Source organism: Balaenoptera ricei, chromosome 11 (genome assembly GCF_028023285.1).
Source record: "Balaenoptera ricei isolate mBalRic1 chromosome 11, mBalRic1.hap2, whole genome shotgun sequence".
Lineage (NCBI taxonomy): Eukaryota > Metazoa > Chordata > Mammalia > Artiodactyla > Balaenopteridae > Balaenoptera > Balaenoptera ricei.
In genome coordinates this window covers 70,986,750-71,008,541 of record NC_082649.1, presented here as the reverse complement: position 1 = coordinate 71,008,541, position 21,792 = coordinate 70,986,750, and the positions used below count along the sequence as shown (strand labels likewise).

At 37.2% G+C, this 21,792-nt stretch overlaps 1 protein-coding gene across 8 annotated transcripts in view; it reads left to right on the top strand.

The window, feature by feature from the left end:
* SFMBT1 (Scm like with four mbt domains 1) overlaps positions 1 to 21,792 on the top strand; it is a 135,765-nt gene that overhangs the window by 73,822 nt on the left and 40,151 nt on the right. For 7 of the 8 annotated variants that reach the window (XR_009505891.1, XR_009505890.1, XM_059939913.1 and 4 more), the window contains 2 exons: positions 8,777 to 8,871; positions 19,526 to 19,766. Coding sequence is in view for 6 of the 8 variants with exons in the window: in XM_059939913.1 (XP_059795896.1) it covers positions 8,777 to 8,871; positions 19,526 to 19,766 (336 nt within the window). In the remaining 2 variants the exon portion in view is untranslated. Of the gene's footprint in view, positions 1 to 4,829; positions 4,877 to 8,776; positions 8,872 to 19,525; positions 19,767 to 21,792 lie in introns of all 8 variants that reach the window. The other variant, XM_059939916.1, reaches the window with a different exon arrangement.

Below are 21,792 nucleotides of genomic sequence, written 5' to 3'. Positions count from 1 at the left end.
AAAAAAGAAAGTTAGGTTCTTTTGAGGTAATTATCAATTCATAGGAGCTTGCAAAAATACTGACAGTTCTCATGTACCATTCACCCAGTTTCTACTGTAAGTTACATCTCATTTAAGTATAGGACAATATAAAAGCTAGGAAATTGATCTATGTATAAAATGTATGTAGTTTTGTCATTTTATCATGTGTAGATTCCTGTAACCACCACCTCAGTCAAGATACAGAACTATTCCATCACCACACAGAGCTCCTTTGTACTGCCCCTTCATAGTTACACCTACTCCTCTTCCCCAATATTCCCTAACCCCAGGTAACCATTAATCTGTTCTTCATCTCTATAATTTTGTCATTTCCAGAATGTTACATAAATAGAACCACACAGTATGTGACTTTTTGAGATGGGCTTTTTTCACTGAAAATAATGCCCCTGAGATCCATCCAAATTCTTGAATGTATCAGTAGTCTGTTCCCTTTTATTGCTTGGTAGTATTCCGTGGATATACTGCAGTTTGGTTAACCGTTCATCTGTTGCAGTACATTTTGGTTGCTTCTAGTTTTTGGTTTTTATGAATAAAGCTGCTATAAACAATCATATACATAAAATTTCGTTTTTCTGGGATAAATGCCGAGGAGCACACCTACTTTCCAGAGTGGCTGTACCATTATGCATTCTTAGCAGCAGTATGTGAGATCTGATTTCTTCACATCCTCACAGCCGTTTGGTATTGTCACTATTTTTATTTAAGTCATGCTGATAGATGTGTAATGATAGCTCATCCTGGTCTTAATTTTCTTTCCCCTATTGGCTGAATGCAAATGATGTTGAACAGGTGATGCAGGTGATGTTGAACAGGTGCTTACTGCCATCCCTGTATCCCCTTCAGTACCATGTCTTCGTATTTTTGGCTCATTTATTAATCATACCGTTTGTTTGCTTTTAATAATTTTTTTAACTATAGAGGTTTCCTGAAAACATCTTTATTGAAATATTTTTCTTTTTTTTAAGATATAATTCACATACTATAAAATTTACACTTTGAGAGTATACATACAGTTCAGTGGTTTTTAGTATATACACAAAGTTGTGTGACCAACACTACTACCTAATTCCAGAACGTTTTCATCACTCCTCAGAAGAAACCATTAGCAGTCATTTCTTGCTTAATCTACCCTCTGGCAACCATGTCTACTTTCTGTCTCTACAGATTTACCTATTCCTACTTTCTTTGTATTAATGTTTGCATGGTATATCCTTTTCATCCTTTCACTTTCTTTTTTTTTTTTTAATTTTATTTATTTTTGGCTGCACTGGGTCTTTGTTGCTGTGCGCAGGCTTTCTCTAGTTGTGGCGAGCAGGGGCTACTCTTCGTTGCGGTGTGTTGGCTTCTCATTGCTGTGACTTCTCTTGTTGAGACGCACAGGCTCTAGTCACGTGGGCTTCAGTAGTTGCAGCACGCAGCTCGGTAGTTGAGACATGCAGGCCCTAGAGCGCACAGACTGGCTTTAGTAGTTTCGGCGTGTGGCTCAGTAGTTGTGGCCCATGGGCTTAGTTGCTCCACGGCATGTGGGGTCTTCCTGGCCCAGGGATCGAACCTGTGTCCCCTGCATTGGCAGGCAGATTCTTAACCTCTGCGCCACCAGGGAAGTCTCTCATCCTTTCACTTTCAACCTGTGTAAATTGTTATATTTGGAGTAAGTTTCTTGTAACAGCATGTAGTCATTAAAAAATATTTTTTTCAGTCTTGTAATTGGTGTAGACCATTTACACTTAATGTAATTATTGATATGTTAGGGCTCACGTCTGCCATTTTTGTCCATTTGTTTTCTCTGTTTTTTTAATACATTTATTTATTTATTTATTTATTTTTAGCTGCGTTGGGTGTTCGTTGGTGCCCACAGGCTTTCTCTAGTTGCTGCGAGCGGGGGCTGCTCTTCGTTGCGGTGCGCGGGCTTCTCATTGTGGTGGCTTCTCTTGTTGCGGAGCACAGGCTCTAGTCACACGGGCTTCAGTAATTGTGGCTTGAGGGTTCAGTAGTTGTGGCTTGCGAGCTCTAGACCACAGGCTCAGCAGTTGTGGCACACGGGCTTAGTTGCTCCACGGCATGTGGGATCTTCCCGGACCAGGGCTTGAACCCACGTCCCCTGCATTGGCAGGCAGATTCTTAACCACTGTGCCACCAGCGAAGCCCTGTTTTCTCTGTTTTTTTGTTCCTATCTTTTCCTGCCTTCCTGTGGGTTACTTGAACTTTTTTTTAGAATTTCATTTTGATTTGTCTGTACACTGTTCTTGAGTGTTTCTCTTTGTATAGCTTTTTAGTGGTTGCTCTAGGTATTACATTATATATACTTATCACACTCTGCTGGTTTTATCATTTTGTTAATTTGAGTGAAGTGTAAAAATTTTACCTATTTTTATGTCTCTTTACCTACTCTTATTTATAATAAACTTGTCTTAAATATTCGTCTACATGTTTTGAGAACCACATCAGATATTGTTAAAAGTTTTGCTTCAACTGTCAAATATAATTTAGAAAATTCAAGAGGAGAAGGAAAATGTATGTTTTCCAGTATTTTTACTCTTTTCATTGTTCTTTATTCCTTCCTGATTTTCCAAGATTCCTTCTCTGTCATTTCATTTCTGTTTATAGAATTTCCTTTAGCCATTTTGTTAGGGTAGGTCTCTTGGTGATAGAATTCATTAGTTTCCCTTCATCTGAGAATATCTTAATTTTGCCACTCATTATTAAAGGCTGTTTTTGCTAAATATAGAATTCTGAGTTGAAAGTTCTTTTCTTCATCTCCTGAAAAATATTGTGCCTTCTGGCCTCCCTTTCTGATGAAAAATTTCCTGTCATTGGAATTCTGTCTCCCACCACTCCCCTTAAAAGAGGTATTGTTTCTCTTGCTGCTTTCAGGATTTTTTGTCTCTAGTTTTCAGCAGTTTGACTCTGTGTATCTGTGCACAGATTTCCTTGGGTTTATCTTGTTGGGAGTTTTCTCACCTTCTTAAAACTATAGGCTTACGTCTTTTGACAAATTTGGAACATTTTCAGCCATTATTTCTTCTAGGACTTTTTCTGCCCTGTTCTCTTTCTCTTCTTTTGGGACACTGAAGACACTTTTATTAGATCTGTTGCTATTGTCGCACAGCTCTGTGAGGCTCTTTTCATTTTTTTTTCTCTCCGGTGTTGAAATTGGGTGTTTTTTATTGCTCTTTAATTTTGGTGTTTTTTTCCCTGTCCTCCTCATTCTGCTGTAGAGCTTATCTATAGAGGAGTTTGTTTTGTTTTGTTTTTTGGTTATTGTATTTTCAGTTCTAAAATTTCTGTCTTGAGCTGGGGAGGAATGAAAGATGGGAATAGCTCCAACTTAAGAGCCACAATCCCACTATTCTAACAGAGGTTCTGTAACTTGTCTTAATAGATGCTTTTCAGTTTGTTCTGTGCCTTCAGTTAATTTCAGAACTTTGAAATGGTCAATTTTCATTGTTTAGCCAGTATTTTTGCTGCTTTTCTGGAAGAGTGGGTTCACTGAGGTACTCACTCCGCTATTTAGGAAGTTGATTTGTTTTCTTTTAAGTGTTATTATTAACTCATATCGTATATACATTACATATATATTTTATATATAAATTTGAATCCATTGCTGTCATCATTCATTTGATGATCAAATTGCCTCATTCTAGACCAATGAGAGTTCTTTCAGATTGGTTCCTGTGTTCTTTGGATGTGACGTCATATATCTTTGATAGTTATAGTCCTTGCTTTCTGGCATAATAAGATTCCAAGGTCCCTCTTGCACGTTTCCTGCCCCAAGCTTGCAATCTGCCATTTCTCGGAGGAGCTCTTTTTTTTTAAAGTGGATATGATATTTACAGTCTACAGTCCAGGTGCTGGGGTGCTCATTGATAGCAGATTGCCATTTCTTCTAGGTCTTATCTAGACATAGCTAGGAAATACACGTCTTTTGAAGAGAAAAGAAAATCAGATGGCTTCATCTGATATTTACAATTTTAATTTAAAATTACAGGGTTTTTATTTCTTTGATTTTATATTTGTGTCTCTTTTCTTTTAGAAATGTGTTGTTTTGTAATGTCTTTAGTATCACTTATTTGTTTTTATCCTATAATATTCATATAATTTTTTCACAATAACAATACCAGCCTTCCAAATATCAGTAGGATAATAGTGTATAGTTTAAGATCTCTTTATGGTTTTGCCTTTAGATATATTCCACTTGGGTTTGCAGTCAAAATTTTGTATTTTATTAATGACTTAAAGGGATCCTGTTTTCTTTGCGGTTTTGACACCAACAGTTAGGCATATTTGTTTAAGTTCATTTTCAGTTTTTAGAATTTTTAATTTAAATGTTTCTAAATTGTGTAAGTATATACATAGTTACAAAGTCAAAATTATATAACAACATTCCCACTTTCAACCTGATAGTATTCATCCTTTTTATTCTTCTCCATATATATAACAAGTTTTATTACTTTTTATTCTATTTTTCATGTTTTAAAATGTAAAAAGATATGTGTGAGCATTTACATATATATTCATCTCTCTCTCACCTTATACAAAAACGAGAGCTACAATGAAAACTGCTCTGTGTTTTGCTGTTTCACTTAGTGTATACTGAAGATTATTCCACATCAGTATGTGTAAATCATTCTCATTCTTTTTTACAGATGTATAGTACTGGATGTATATACCGTATTTTATTCACCCTGTTCCTTATTGATGGACATTTGGGTTGTTTCCAGTCTTGGTATTACATATAGTACTGCAATGAATAGCTTTGTACATATGTCTTTTTGTATTTTTGCCAGCATATCTTTGGGATAGATTCCTAGAAGTGGGATTGCTGGATCAAAAGGTAAATACGTATGTAATTTTGCTAGATATTGCCAAGTTCTTTCACCGGGGTTGTGTCGTTATGCTTTACCTGCTTAATTACCTGCCTCACCATGGAGTGTGTTGTCAGACTTCGGAATTTTTTCCATCTGATATCTCAATGTAGTTTCCATTTGCATTTTAAAAAAATGAATACATTTGCACACGTTTCCATATGTTTAAAGACTATTTGCATTTTTAAAAAATAAATTCTCGGGACTTCCCTGGTGGCGCAGTGGTTAAGAATCCGCCTGCCAATGCAGGGGACATGGGTTCAAGCCCTGGTCCGGGAAGATCCCACATGCCATGGAGCAACTAAGCCCATGTGCCACAACTACTGCGCCTGCGCTCTAGAGCCCGCGAGCCACAACTACTGAGCCTGCGTGCCGCAACTACTGAAGCCCGCACACCTAGAGCCTGTGCTCCGCAACAAGAGAAGCCACCGCAATGAGAAGCCCACGCACCGCAATGAGAAGCCCACGCACCGCAACGAAGAGTAGCCCCTGCTCGCCGAAACTAGAGAAAGCCTATGCACAGCAGCAAAGACCCAATGCAGCCAAAAATAAAATAAATTTATTAAAAATAAAATAAATAAATTCTCTTTTCATGTGTTTTGCTGACTTTTCTATCAGATCATTAGTCTAGTTTCTTCTCAGTTTTTAGGTAGTTTTTGATGAATGAGAGATTTTAGTCCTTTCATTCGCTGCTTTTATTGTTGTTACTGTTTATTTTTTATTTTTAAATCAGCATGCTGTTTGAGGGACTAGGGTTCTTGCCAAGGACCATGAATATGAATGTCCAGCCTTGTTATGTTTTAGTGATGGAAGTTGACTTTCTACTGGCTCATACTTCCAGAATGCTCCCAATAAAGTCTTTGTTGGTTTGTTGTATTTCTAGGGAAAAATTTCAAATACATAGAAACGAATGGAAAACAATATAGGAAACACCCACGTACCTACAATGCAGAATTTAGAAATTAATAAATAATAAATTAACATTGTCCAATATTTGTTTTCATTTTTAAAATTGTGGTAAAGTATCCATAACATAAAATTGACCACTTCAGCCATTTTTAAGTGTACTTTTCAGTGGCATTACATACATTCACGTTATTGTGTAACTATTACCACCGTCCATCTCCAAAACTTTTTCATCTTCCCATACTGAAACTCTGTACCCATTAAACACTAACTCCCCATTCCCCTCTCCCCCTAGTCCTTGGAAACTACCATTCTTCTTTCTGTCTCTATGAATTTGACTACTCTAACTACCTCAAGTAAGTGGAATCATAGAATATTTGACCTTTTGTGGCTGGCTTATTTCATTTAGTGTAATGTTCTCATGGTTCATCCACATTGTAGCCTGTAGCCTGTGTCAGAATTTCCTTCCTTTTTTTTCAGAGATGTGGTGCTGTTTTTCTTATATATATAAATTTATTTATTTATTTTTGGCTGTATTGGGTTTTCATTGCTGCATGAGGGCTTTCTTTAGTTGTGGCGAGCAAGGGCTACTCTTCGCTGCGGTGCAGGTGCTTCTCATTGCGGTGGCTTCTCTTGTTGCGGAGCACGGGCTATAGGCATGCGGGCTTCAGTAGTTGTGGCACGTGGGCTCAGTAGTAGTGGCTCATGGGCTCTAGAGCTCAGGCTCAGTAGTTGTGGCGCACGGGCTTAGTTGCTCCGCGGCACGTGGGATCTTCCCGGACCAGGGCTCGAACCCGTGTCCCCTGCATTGGCAGGCGTATTCTTAACCACTGCGCCACCAGGGAAGCCCCTCCTTCCTTTTTATGACTAAATAATATTTCATTGCATGCATATAGCACATTTTGTTTATCCATTCATCTGTTGATGGACACTTGAGTCAGTTACTTCCGCCTTTTGGCTATTGTGAATATTGCTGCTATAAACATTCATGTATAGATATCTGTTTGAGTCCCTGCTATCAGTTCTTTTGGGTATATACCCAGAAGTGGAATTGCTGGATCATATGGTAATTATATTTTTAATTTTTTGAGAAAGCACCAAAATTTTTTCCACAGCGGCTGTACCATTTTATATTCCGAGACCAGCAGTGCACAAAGATTCCAATTTCTCACAGCCTTGCCTACACTTATTTTCTGCTTTTTTGATAATAGCCATCCTAATGAGTGTGAGGTGGTGTCTCACTGTGGTTTTGATTTGCATTTCCCTAATGATGTTGAACATGTTTTCATGTGTTTTTTCATTTTTTAAGAGAAATAAAACATAATACAGTTTAAGGCTCTTTTGTACTTTCCTTCTAATCTTCTTTGCTTCCCTCCATCCCCAAAGGTAGCGCTGTTAATGTCGATGTATATTCTTCCCATCCTTTTTTTATACTGTTATTGATCTGTATTTATAAACATTATATTGCAGTTTTGTTTTGAAGCCTAAATTGTATCTTGTGCTTTTCATTCTGCACCTGCTGTTTTTACTTGATGTGATTTTTTTTGAGATTTATATATGTCAATATAGTTCATTTATTTCAGCTGCTATATGTAGTAGTACTCCATTGTAGGATTGCCATAATTTATCTCTTCTTCTACTGATTGATTCTGTCTGTTGCTGCTAGAAACAGTGCTGTGGTGAGCATCCTTGTATTTGCCTCCTTGTGTTTGTGTGAAGCACAGGCTCCCCAAGGGTATACTCATTCAGCAGCTGTTTATCACAGACTTGCTAGTGACAGGCATTGTTTTGGGCAGTGGGGATAGTCAGTGAACAAAACCCTGCTCTTAGGGAGCTTATGTGAATTGGGATTATTGGATTCCAATGGAGTGTTTGAATCTTTGCTCACTCAACAAAAATGTATTGAGTCTCTGCTGTGACAGAGATGTAGGAGTGACCAAAACAAAGTTCCTGTCTTCACAGAGTTTATTGTCTAATGGGGAAGATAAAAAGACATGGTATGCTTGCAGGTAGGAATGAATGCCGTGAAGATAATGAAAGCAGAGGCTGGAGGTTTCTACTTTAGATGCACACTGATGGAAGGCCTTTCTGGTGGAAGGCTTTTCTGGAGAGGTGTTGAGTAGAGGCTTGAATAACGTAAAGCTGTCAATGACAGGGGAATGAGTCTAAGCGGAGGAAATAACAAACACAGAGACTTTGAGGAAAGAACATGGTTAGAGAGGAGTGGCAAGAAACTCAGTGTCCCTCGAGTGCAGTGAGCAAACAAGAGGCTGGTTGGGGATGCAGGAGCAGGGTCGGGAACTAGGGGTCAGATCACATAGGGCCTTTGCAGTCTCCCAAATTTTAGATTTTATTGTGTGATTAAAAGGTGAAAGATATTGTTGTTAGACCTCGCGCTTAGAGAGATAGCAGTAGAAATGGTGGAAGGTGATTAGATTTGGGATATTTTTAAACGTAGTACCCAGAATTTTCTGATGGATTGGATGTGAGATGTGAAAGAAAGGGAAGAAAGTAAGGATAACTCTACAGTTTTTGGATTGAGTCAAAATATCAACCAGTGGTAACTTTTACTCAGTTGGAGAGTACTAAGGAAGAACAGATTGAAAATTTAAGTTTGAAATGCCTATTAAGGATCTCAGATATTTGGCATTAGATACTAAATTACAGTCCAAAGCGATTATAGTAGTTATACTCTCACCAGCCTTATGTGATCTATTTAGGTGAATCCCAGATAGATCCCAGCAGGAGACAGCATGTCACACTCTATGGTGTTGAGATTCATTGACAATCAGTGCACTAAGGGAACCTGCTATTTAAAAAGAATACTTAGTTATTTTGTGTGAAAAGTCAATTAACTTGTGAAGTAAGTTGTAAGTTAGGTTTACTAAGTTTATGTTTTTATACCTTAAGTTTTTTTTAATTGAGTCTTACCTGTTTTTGTATTGTTTTGTTTTTAATTCCAGATGCTGGATCTGGAGTGGAAGAAGTGGAATTGAGCTGGGAAGACTATCTAGAAGAGACAGGGTCCACAGCAGTTCCCTACGGGTCTTTTAAACATGTGAGCAGTGACTATATTGCTTGACTTACTATATTTCTTTTCTTTGACTCACTGCACCATCATTAGAGAGTTTAGAGTTATTTTAAGGTAGAATACTTGAGAGAATTTGAGTGCTTTTTCTTTTTCCCTCCTGTTGCCACTTTTATTAAGAAAACTTGACATATTCTAAAACCCTTTTGGTTTTGTGTATTTTTTGCCACTCGATGCCAACTTGTCTTTTTTTGACCAGTCATGAATATTCCTTTATTTTGTCAAAAAAAAAAAAAAAAAAAAACCTCTTCAGTTGAAGAAAATGATTTATAGTCTGGTACAGGCAGACCTTGGAGCTGTTGCGGGTTCAGTTCCAGACCACCACAGTAAGGCAAGTATTGCAATAAAGTGCAAGTCACACGAATTTTGTGGTTTCCCAGTACATATAAAAGTATGTTTAAACTATACTATAGTCTGTTAAGTGTGCAATAGCATTATGTCTAAAAAAAAGTACCTACCTTAATTTAAAAATACATTATTGCTGAAAAATGCTAGTCATCATCTGAGCCTTTAGCCAGTTGTAATCTTTGTACTGGTGGAGGGTGTTACCTCGACGTTGATGCTGCTGACTGGTCAGGGTGGTGGTGGCTGAAGGGCTGGGGTGGCCGTGGCAGTTTCTTGAAAAAAGACAACAGTGAAGTTTGCCCCATGGATTGACTCTTCCTTTTACGAATGATTTCTCTGTAGGTGCAATGCTATTTGATAGCATGTTACCCATAGTAGAAGTTCTTTCAAAATTGGAGTCAATTCTCAAGCCCTGCCACTGCTTTATCAACTAAGTTTATGTACTATTCTAAATCCTTTGTTGTCATTTCAACAATCTTCATAGCATCTTTACCAGGAGTAGATTCCATCTCGAGAAAGCTCATCCATGAGAAGAAACTCCTGGGACTTCCCTGGTGGTCCAGTGGTTAGGACTCCACGGTGCCAAGGCAGGGGGAATGGGTTCGATCCCTGGTCGGGGAACTAGGATCCCTCGTGCTACACGACGTGGCCAAAAGATTAAAAAAAAAAAAAAAGGAAGAAGAAGAAGAAACTCCTCATTTGTTCAGGTTTTATCATGAGATTGCACCAATTCAGTCACATTTTCAGGCTGCACTTCTAGTTTTCTTGCTGTTCCACCCCATTGGCAGTTACTTTCTCCACTGAAGTCCTGAACCCCTCAAAGTCATCCATGAGGGTTGGAATCAGCTTCTTCCAAACACCTGCTAATGTTCATTTTGACCTCTTCCCATGGATCACAAATGTAATTAAAGGCATCTAGAACGGTGAATCCTTTCCAGGAGGCTTTCAATTGTTAGATTCATCAGAGGAATCACTATAGCAGCTACGGCTTCATGAAATGTATTTTTTAAGTAGTCAGACTTGAAAGTTGAAATGACTTCTTAATCCATAGGCTGCAGAATGGATGTTGTGTTTGCAGGCATGAAAACATTATTAATCTTGTACATTTCCATCAGAACTCTTGGGTAACCAGGTGCATTGTCAGTGAGCAGTACTATTTTGAAAGGAATCTTTTCCTGAGCAGTAGGTTTCAACAGTGGGTTTAAAATATGCAGTAAACCATGTTGTAAACAGATGTGCGGTCATCCAGGCTTTGTTTTTCCATTTATAGAGCACAGGCAGGTTAGATTCAGTATAATTCTTAAAGGCCCTAGGATTTTTTCATGGTAAATGAGCACTGGCTTCAGCTTAAGCTCACCAGCTGCATTAGCCCCTAACAAGAGAGTCAGCTTGTCCTTTGAAGCTTTGAAGCCAGGCTTTGACTTCTCTGGCTATGGAAGTCCTAGATGGCATTTTCTTCCATCTTCTTCCAAGATAAGGCTGTTTCATCTACATTGAAAATCTGTTGTTTAGTGTAGCTACCTCCATCCATTATCTTAGCTAGATCTTCTGGTTAACTTGCTGCAGGTTCTACATCAGCACTCGCTGCTTCACCTTGCACTTTTATGTTATAGAAATGTCCTTTTTCCTTCAACCTCATGAACCAGCCTCTGCTAGCTTCACACTTTTCTTCTGCAGCTTCCTCTCTCAGCCTTAATAAAATTGAAGAGAGTTAGGGCTTTGCTCTGGATTAGGACTTGGCCTAACCATAAACCTGAATTAGTATATGGTGAAGGGCTGCCAAATATAGTAAAAATCAAGCATGGATATAGGAAGATGTTGAGAAGGGATGGCTATGACTAGCAGATCATGGGCAAAACTGGTAGAACTCAGAACTCTAGAGCAATGGTAATGTATGTCCAAGCCACTGGCAAGGGTTTTACACGACCAAGTTTGGCACAAAGGAAAGAGGGGAGACAGGGCTGAAGAAGGAATTAGAGATAAACCACATTTGCACCGAGGAAGAGTGTAAGATAGTGAAAAAGCCTTCCTCATGGTGCATGTCTGGTGGAGAGAACAGCCCCCACTATGGGAAAGGCACTAAGCTTTACCTGGGTCTTCTAGAACAAAAGCATCAAACTGGGGAAGGAATGTAGGTAGGAGAGGGGTAGGAATACATGCTGGAGCATCAGAAGTCCCCTACCGTTGAGGGAAGGTTAGGATCACTGAGAAGTTTCCACCCCCAAGACCAAGGGACACAGAATCTCACAAGACTGAGGCTGAATCTCAGAGAATGCTTGTCCCCCACTACCAAGTTAGAAAATTGTGGGTGGTAGAGGTCTGTTTGTGGGGGAGAGGCAAGAGTGTGGAGAGAGAGAGACAGTCACAAAGAGAAGTGTAGTTACAAAAGAGGTGTAGTCACAAAGAGAAGATCTAAATGTGAGGGTGGAGCAGCTAATGTTGAGGGAAAAAACCGTATAGCAAATGAGCCTACAGCATAAATACCAGACAGTGCTAGTGGAATCTGAAGCCTATGGTGCACTGTGAATAACTGTTAGCAACAATAAAACCCAAACACAGCTCTACTCCTAACTAGATTGACTTAACCTTCTCTCTTGAACTTAAGACCTAAGAAGAAACTTGCTCATTTCCGTGAGTAAATACTATGTGTCTCAGTCTTGACTGTTCTACCCAGGATGTCTAGCTTTCAACCAAAAATCATGAGAGACACACAAGAAGGAAGAGAAAAACAGCACACTGTCAAGAGGCAAAGCATTCAATAGAACCAGACTTTATGACCCAGATGTTTAAACTGTCAGAGAATTTTAAATAACTATGATTAATATGTTAGAGGCTCTAGCAGAATAGGTGGACAACATGCATGAACAGAAGAGAATTTCAGCAGAGATGGAAACTATTAGAAAGAATCTAATAGAAATGAAAAACGTGGTAACAGATGAGTGCCTTTTTCAGGCTCATCAGTTGACTTGACACAGATGAGGAAGGAATCAGTATACTTGAAGGTAAGTCAGTAGAAATCGCCCAGACTGAAATATAAAGAGAAAAAAGTGGGGAAAAAACAGACTAGAACACCCAACAGCTGTGGACAATATTGAAAAGAAAAAAAAATGTAATTTGTGTGTAATTGGAATCTCAGAAGGAGAAAAGAGCAGAGGTGAGGAAGAGATGTTTGAAGGGATAACGGCAGACAATTTTCCAAAGGAAAACAAAGATACTACACCACAGATCAAAGAAGCTCAAGCAATGCAAAACAGGATAATTAATAACAATAAAATGCATCCAGACACATCATATTCAGACTGCTGAAATCCAAAGGGAAAGAGAAAACCTTGAAGGCAGCCAGAGGAAAAAAAGACACATTACAAATAGAGGAACAAATATAAGAATTATAGTGAAATTTTTTGGGGAAACTATCCAAACCAGAACACAGTGGAGTAAGATCTTTAAAGTGTTGAAAGAAATGAACCTATCAACCCAGAATTCTGTCCTCAGCAGAAATTTTTTCCAGAAGTGGAGGAGAAATATAGACCTTTTCAGGAAAACAAAAATTAAGAGGTTTCATTATCTACAAAAAAGTATTAGGAAGTTCTTAAGGCAGAAGGAATTTGAAATAAGACAGAAACTTAGATCCACACAAAGAAATAATAGAAATGGCATAGATGTAACTAGATATAAAGTTCATTGTTTTCCTTATTTTTAGTGTCTCTAAAAGATACCAGTTTGAAACAACAACAAAAAAATGGTAGCAGTATATTGTGTGTTTACAGCATATGTAACTATAGTAGCACAAAGGATGGGAGGGAGGATTTGGGAGTGTATGGTTGTAAGATCTTTGTGCAACACATGAAGTGGTATGGTGTTATTTGTAAGTAGACTGCAATTAATTAAAAGATGCATATTGAAAACACTTCATTGTTAAAGGTTTTAAAAAAATTAACTTCTTCCTCAATGTTTTACAACCACTAACATTCTCCATTTCCAGAACTTTTTCATCATCTCCCAACAGAAACCCTATATTCAGGGTTTCTCCCCTGGGTGGCTCCTCCCACTCTCCTCCCCCAGCCCCTAGTAACCTCTATTATACTTTCTGTCTCTGTGAACTTGCCTATTGCACTTAGTGAAATCATACAATATTTGTCCTCTTATGTTGGCTTATTTCACTTAGCACATCATTATACTTTTAAAAACTTTTTTAGTGGTTGCCCTTGTTTTTGCAATATACGTTTACAACTAACCCAAGTTCTCCTTCAAGTAACACTGTACCATTTCATGGATAGTGCCAGTAGCTAATATCAGAGTATTCCCAATTACTCCCTCCCAGGCCTTATAACATTGTTATCATTCGTTTCACTTACGCATAAGCTATAATCACCAAATAATTTGTTGCTGTTATTAGTTTGAACAGTTATCTGTTAGATATATGAAGAATAAGAAAAATAAGATTTTATCTTGATTCTTTTATATGTTTATTATATATTTATTCATTTATTCTATTGCTCTTTATGTAGATCTAGTTTCTGACATATATCATTTTCCTTCTTTCTGAGGAATGAATGAATGAATGAATGAAGTTTCCCAGCCACGCCGTGTGGCTTGCGGGATCTTAGTTCCCTGACCAGGGATTGAACCTGGGCCCTCGGCAGTGAAAGCGTGGAGTCCTAACCACTGGACTGCCAGGGAATTCCCTGAAGAATTTATTTTAATATTTCTTGCAAGAAATATTACTGGCGACAAGGTTCCTCAATTTTTGTTTGAGAAAAGTCTTTATTTTGCTGAGTACAGAATTCTTAGTTGGTGCCTTTTTTCTTCAAGTAATTTAAATATCTCACTCCACTATTTTCTCACTTGAATGTTTTCTGAAGAGGAGTCTGATGTAATTTTTATCCTTGCTTCTTTATAGGTAAGGTATTTTTTTCTCCTCTGTCATCTTTCAAGAGTTTTTTCTTTGTTTTTCTGCAGTTTGAGTATCTTATGCCTAGGTATAGATTTTTTTTGTGTTATTTATACTGCTTGGTATTCTCTGGGCTTCTTGGATCTGTGGTTTGGTATCGTTAATTTTGGGAAATTCTCAGTCATTATTGCTTCAAATATTTCTTCTATTCTTTCTCTCTTTTCCTTCCAATATTTATAGTACACTTATGTCACACTTTTTATAATTGTCCCACAGTTCTTTGGTATTCTTTTCCAACTTTCTCGTTCTTTTTTCTCTTTGCTTTTCAGTTTTGAAAGTTTCCATTGAAATTTTTTCTAGCTCGCAGATTCTTTCCCTGGCTGACCCCAGTCTTGTGGTTGAGCCCATCAAGGAATTCTTCATTTTTGTTAGAGTGTTTTTGGTGTCTACCATTTCATTTTGATTTTTCCTCGGAGTTTCTAACTCTTTTCTTGCATCATCCATCTGTCCACTCTTTTCATTTAGAGCCCTTATCATATTAATCAGTTGTTTTAAATTCCTGGTATGTTACATCTCTGCCGTATCTGAGCCTGGTTCTAATGTCTGCTCTGTTTCTTCAAACTGTGTTTTTTGTCTTTTAGTACCTCTGTCTAAGTTTTTGTTGAAAGCTGGACATAATATACTGAGTAAAAGGAATAGAAATAAATAGGTCTTTAGTGTTTTATGTTTACCTGGATAGGAGTTAGGATGATTTTACCGCTTGTTGTAGCTATAGGTGTCAGAGGCTAAAATTTACTTTGGTGTCATTAATTTTGTCTCCCCTGTTTTACAGGAGCCCTCTTGATGTGTGGTGGTAAGGTGTGAGGAGAGCAAAAGCATTCTCTAGCCCTGTGATTTGGTCTCAGTGTTTTAGTGAACCTGAGTTGTGCATATCCTTTCCCCTATTTTGGAAGCTAGAGGGGGCTGGAGTTGGGTATTTCCCTTACCTTAGATCAGGAAAACTCTGGTAAAAGTTCTGGTAAAACTCTAGTTGGTTAGGACCTAGTAAATAGTTTTTCTTGAGGGTTAGTCTTGTTAAGAAGAGCAGAATGCTTCGGATGTATTTCACAATGCTACTTTATTCTTCCCTCTGCCAGAAGTACTAGGAGAGTTTTTTCTCTGATCTTCATTGTGAAAACCTGGTAGGACTCCTGGGGGGTAAACTCAGAGAAGACCTTGGGCGGCCCTGAGACTGGGCCCCCATGGAGTTTTTACCTCTCAATCTTGTCCATATTGAGCCTCTAGCAATTCATTAATTACAGTTTGAGGTTTCCTACCCTGGTTCTAGTCCTGCAGAGGTTTCTGCTCTGTCTAGTATGTTGTAATTCTCTGTATCTGTCTGTCTGTCTCTAATTTTGAGCACAGCAGTTTTGCCCTGTGACCTCAATTCTGTGCTGGATCTAAGAAGAGTTGTTGATTTTTAGTTTGTTGAGGTTTTTTTTCTTCTTAGGACAGGAGTTCCAACATCCAAAAATCCTTACATGTCAAATTGAAAACCAGAAGTCCTGTATTGTTTTTCTGTTCTCTATTTTATTTATCACTACTCTAATCTTTATTATTTCCTTCCTTACGCTAGCTTTGGGTTTAGTTTGCTCTTCTTTTTCTAGTTTCTTAAGAAGTAAAGTTAGGGTGTTGATTTGAGATCTTCCTTCTTTTTTAGTGTAGTCATATATGGCTACAAATTTCCCGCTTAATGCTGCTTTTGCTGCCTCTCATAAATTTTTATGTATTTTGGTTATAATTTGTCTCAAAGTATTTTCTAATTTCCCTTGTGATTTCTTCTTTGATCTATTGTCTATTTAAGAGTGTGTTTCATATCCATGTATTTGTGAATTTTCTAGTTTTCCTTCTGTGATTGAGTTCCAGTTTTATTTCATTGTGATTAGAAAAGATACTTTGTATGATTTTTGGGTTTTGGCCTAAAATTATGGTCTATCCTGGAGAATGTTCCATGTACATTTGAGAGGAATGTGTATTCTCTTGCTGTTGAGTGGAGTGTTCTCTATATGTCTGTTAGGTCTAGTTGGTTTATAATCTTGTTCAAGTCTTCTGTTTCCTTTCTGTCTGATCATTCTATCCCATATTGATTGTAGGGTACCAATTTGTTTAGAGATCAGCACAACCTTGATACCAAGTCTAATAATATTTCAGGAAAGGAAAATTACAGAGACATGTCACTCATGACGACTAATGCATAAGTAGCGTACAAAATAATACCAAACTAAATGTAGCTATATTTAAAAAGGATAGTACATTAATAACAAGTCGATTTTTCCAGGAATACAAGATGGCTTAAGTGGCTTAACATTTGAAAATCAATGAGCATAATTCACCATAGTAGTAGAATAAAGGAGAAAAATCACATTATCATCTCAATATATAAAGAAAATTATTGATAAAATTCCACATCCACTTACGATAAAACTCTTAGCAAACTACAGATGGGAATTTCCTTAATTTGATGAAGTGTATCTATAAAAAAATCTACAGCAAACTTTATTAATGGTAATATGATACATCTTTCTTTTTAATATGGAACAAGACAAAAATCATGCTGGTTAACATGATTTCTGTTTGATATTGTATTGGAGGATCTAGCCAATATAATGTAGGAAAAACAAAATGTATAAGAATTAGGAAGGAAGGGAAAAGGTCATTATTTGCAGATGAATAAAATAATTTACAGCTATATTATTAGAATTAATGAGTAATTTTAGCAAGATTTTTAGATACAAGGTCGGTATAAAAAACCTCTTATTTCTATATACTAGCCGCAAACAGAAATGGAAACTGAAAGATGTGATTTACAATAACATAAAAAACATCAAATAGCTAGGAATAAAATGTAAGAAATATTTGCAAAGAAACTTCAAATCTTTATTTATATAAGTTAAAATGAAGGAATATACCTGTTCATCTATTGGAAGACTCACTCTTGTAAAGATGTCAGTTCTCCCCAAACAGATCTGTAGGTTGACTGCAACCCAAGTCAAACAGCAAAAAAAAATTTAAGTAGAAATTGACAAACTGATTCAAACAAGTAAAACCTGACCCCTCCCTAATACCACACACAGAGATTAACTCAAGGTGGATATTAGTTCTCAATATAAAAGGCTTCTAGAAAATAATATAGTAATATATCTTATGACCTTTACGGATAGGGAAAAGTTTGTTTAAAAATATAGAAAAACCATTAACTTTTTAAAGGAAAAATATTGATGAATCAGAGTATATTAAAATTAATAACTTCTGTTTATCAAACATCAAGAAAACGATATTTGTAATATAAGTAATTGACAAACTGATATCCAGAATATTGACTCAATTAAAAATTGGCAAGAAATTTAGGCATTCCCCAGAAGAAGAAATATAAATGGCTAATAAATAAAAAGGTTATCAACTCTATTAATAATCAGAAAATGCAAATTAAAATTACAGTGAGATAATATAATACGTGTTTCAAAATGGTTAAAATGAAAAAGGTAGAAAATACAGTAATGTTGGTTAGAATGTTAAGGCAGAAGAATTTCTTGTATACTACTGGCAGAGTACATTGGTACAGCCACTTTGGAAAATATTTGTCTTTTTATTATAGGAATCCATGTAGGTATGCATCAAATGACATACAAAACTATTCATATAATTATGAAAATATTATCAGTAGTCTTCCAAAACTGTGACCTGCCCAGAGTGCCTACTATGAGGAGCATTAGAATGGATAAATTATGGCATATTTGTATAATGGAATACTATACAGGAGTGAGAAGACATAAAGTACTGTTACATGCAACAGCACAAATGAATCTCATAAGCAATGTTGGGCAAGAGAAGCCCCACACAGAAAAACATTCATACTGCATAATTTTGCTAACATAGTGCTGAAACACAGGCAGTGTTAAACTGTAGTGTTATAATTCAGGGTAGTGATTACCTTTCAGGAGTACAGCAGGTTAGTGATTAGAATGGGGAGGAATTTTACACAGAATGCGGACTTTCCCTCTCTGGCCTCTCCTTTCCAGGAGCCCCCTCACTTTCCAGTGGTTATAATGCCACATTGCACTTAGTTGTCATGTCTCCATCGTCTCCTCCAGTGTGGGACAGTTCCTCATTCTCTGTCTTTCATGGCCTGGATACTTTTGAAGCGCATATCATATACCAGTTATTTTGTAGAATGTTTCTCAATTTGTGTTTGGGTTTTCTCATGATTAGCTTGAGTTTATGCATTTGGCAAGAATGTCATAGAAATGATGTGCTTTTCTGGTATGATATCAAGGGTATATGATATTGATGTTTTAGGACTGGTGATGTTAACTTTGATCCATTAGTTAAGGTGGCGTCTGCCAGATTTCTTCACCGTAATGTTACTGTTTTCCCCTTTGTGACTAAGAAGAATTTTGTGGAGAGAACCTTTGAGATTATGCAGATATCATAGTCGTCATAGTCATTTTGGCATCCATACCTCTGATTTCAGATCAACACCACAAGATTCATTCTGCTTTTACCTTCTTCTTTTTAAAAATTTATTCTATTTTATTATTATTATTATTTTTGGCCGTGCCGTGCGGCATGCAGGATCTTAGTTCCCTCACCAGGGATTGAACCCATGCCCCCTGCAGTGGAAGCGTGGAGTCTTAACCACTGGACTGCCAGGGAAGTCCCATTCCCCTCTTCTTATTTTTACTTCTTTCTCCCACAGTGAGAAACCTGGCTCTCATTATCCATAATATATTTATTTAATTTTAGTATACACATACAGGAGGAGTTCCAGAATTGCAGACCCCTAACTTTGTGACCATATAATTTATCATCTAAACTAGGACACTTTTGAGAGAGATAAGAGACATTATTATTATTCAAGAATAACAGGTGTAAACACAGACTGTTTTAGGGAAACTGGGAAATATGGCTCCCTTTGTATGGTACATATTATACTAATTTATTATCAATATAACTTATTTTTGTCCTTTACCTTTTCCAGCTTCATAAATTTTCTTTTGAATGATCGAGAAATCACTCTTGAAAACTTAATGTGTTGAAGGTTGTTAAAATGGTGAACATTCAGTGATTTGTATACTTAATAGAAAGCATATTCTGTAATCATAATAGCCTGCTTCGGTGGAATATTGAGTTCTCTTAAAGCTCCTTCAGAGTCAGATGGAACAGAGCAGCATTGCTAGTCCCTGTTTTGTTTGGATCACTCCTGTGAGTTAGAATTGGAATTTCTCAGGTTTCCCTTGAGAAGATTTTATTGCATTTAGTGCTTCAGAATTGTAAGTCTTAAAGAATGTTGGCCAAAGAAGTATTCATTTGAGATGTTTTTCTGGTGGTTAATTACATTTCCCTGTTCAGGTGGACACACGTTTGCAAAATGGATTTGCTCCTGGGATGAAACTGGAGGTGGTTGTGAAAACCGATCCTGAAACCTACTGGGTTGCCACCATCATTACCACCTGTGAGCAGTTGCTCCTCCTCCGCTACGATGGCTACGGGGAGGACCGGAGAGCAGACTTCTGGTGTGACATCAGGAAGGCTGACCTCTACCCCATTGGGTGGTGTGAGCAGAATAAGAAGACCCTCGAAGCCCCGGAAGGTAATGCGATACTTCGTATCAAGGCGTGATGTGGTATTGCTGTAGGAAAATTTGGGCTGTCCACAGTCTTAAGGTTTTCAGTTTCCCAAGCACATAAGTCTTCCTAACTTCTTTGGGTTAGCATTTTGAATGACAGTATTTATAAGGAATAATTTATATTTCCCTTTATAAAAATTATATTCTGTGCTCACTAAGCCTGAGGCTTTTATGACATTCATAGGAAGCATCTGTTGCTTATAATCCTGTAGGTCTGTGAGGCTCTCTTAAGTTTGAGACTTGTAGGTCTGGTTGTCTTTGAGTACTTTGGGCCAGATTGATTCTCTTTCTGATTTTATCATCCTCCCTCCTATCACCTACAAGCAATCTGGGACCTGTGAACCCTTAGAATAAACCAGGTGAAGCTCCCTTCCAGGAAAGAGCCCTACTGGGAGTAGAATCCAAATTAAGTAGGACAGAGACAATAGGACAAAAGAAAGAGAAGGGTCATATAAATGTGCAGAAAGGAAAGACAGACCTTAAGAAAATTCCAGACCTTATATGCTTTACTTTCAACTTTTTATTTTTTTATAATTTCAGATTTACAGAAATACTTCAGATTTGCAAAAATACTATAGAAAATTCTTGGGGACTTATTGCCAACTTTCCCCAAATGTTGGCATTTTACCACATTTACTTTATCCTCCCTCCCTCTCTCTTTCTCTCTCTCACACACGCGGCTTTTTTAATGAACCATGAGAGTCAGTTGTACATGTGATGTCCTTTTACTCTTTACTTCTAAAAACAAGGACATTCATGAACACTATAAAATAAAATCAGGAAATTAACTTTGATATAATACTGTTATTTAATCTGTAGACCTTGTTCAGTTTTTATCAATAATGTTTTTATAGTAAAATGTTTCTACAGTAAAAGAAAATCCTAGATCATGTGTTAACATTCATTTGTCATGTCTCCTAAGATTCCTTTAATCTGGGACAGTTCCTCAGGCTTTCTTTGACTTTCATGACTTTGACATCTTTGAAAGGTACAGGCCAATTTTCCCAGTAATGTTCATTATGTCCTGGGTTGAGTACTGTTCATTATTCCTCATCTCTTTTCCTTGTCCAGGATTCAGTGCATTTAGCTGTCATATCTTTTTAGTTTCCTTAACCTTTCTTTGTCCTTCTTGGCATTGACGTTTTTGAAGAGTACAGGCCGGCTCTTTTTTAGAATGTCTCACAATTTGGGTTTGTCTGATGTTTACTTAGATTCAGATTGTGCACTTTTGGTAGGAAAAATGCAGAAGTGATGCTGTGTCCCTTCTGGTGCATCATATCAGGAGACACATGCTGTTGGTTTGTCCTGTAACTAACTTGTGATATTAACTTTCATCACTTGATTAAATTGGTATATGCCAAGTTTTTCCACTGTAAAATTCCTTTTACTGTTTTTAATTAGTAAGTATCTTGTGGGAAGATACCTTGAGATTATGTAAATATCTCATTATTCTTCAAACTTCACCCACTATTTTTGGCATCCATTGATAATTTTTATCTGAAACAGTTATTATTCTCATGATTACCAAATGGTATTTTCTAATTCCTTCTTCATTTCATAATTGGCTTTCTACTATAGAAAGAGCTTTCTCTTTTCTACCATTTACACACATGTATTTATGTATGCATGTATGCATGTGTGTATTTATGTATCTATGTCAGTATAGACTCATGGGTATTATTTTATTCAATGGATTATAATCCTTACTATCATTATTTATTTTGATGCTCAGACTGTCCTAGATTTGGCCAGTGGACACCCCTTCAAGCTGGCAAATGTGTCCTTTGCTATGTTCCCATTATTCTTTGAGTAGTTTCTTGTTCAGGAAACTTTTCCCTGCCTCAGCCCTGAAATCAGCCATTTCTCCAGGGAGCCCTAGGTTTTTTTGTTTTGTTTTGTTTCATTTTGTTTTTTGAAGGATGGTATTTAGAAATGGAGTTAGAGTCCTGGGTTATCGGTGGGCTTCTAGCTTGCCATTAACATTCTATGA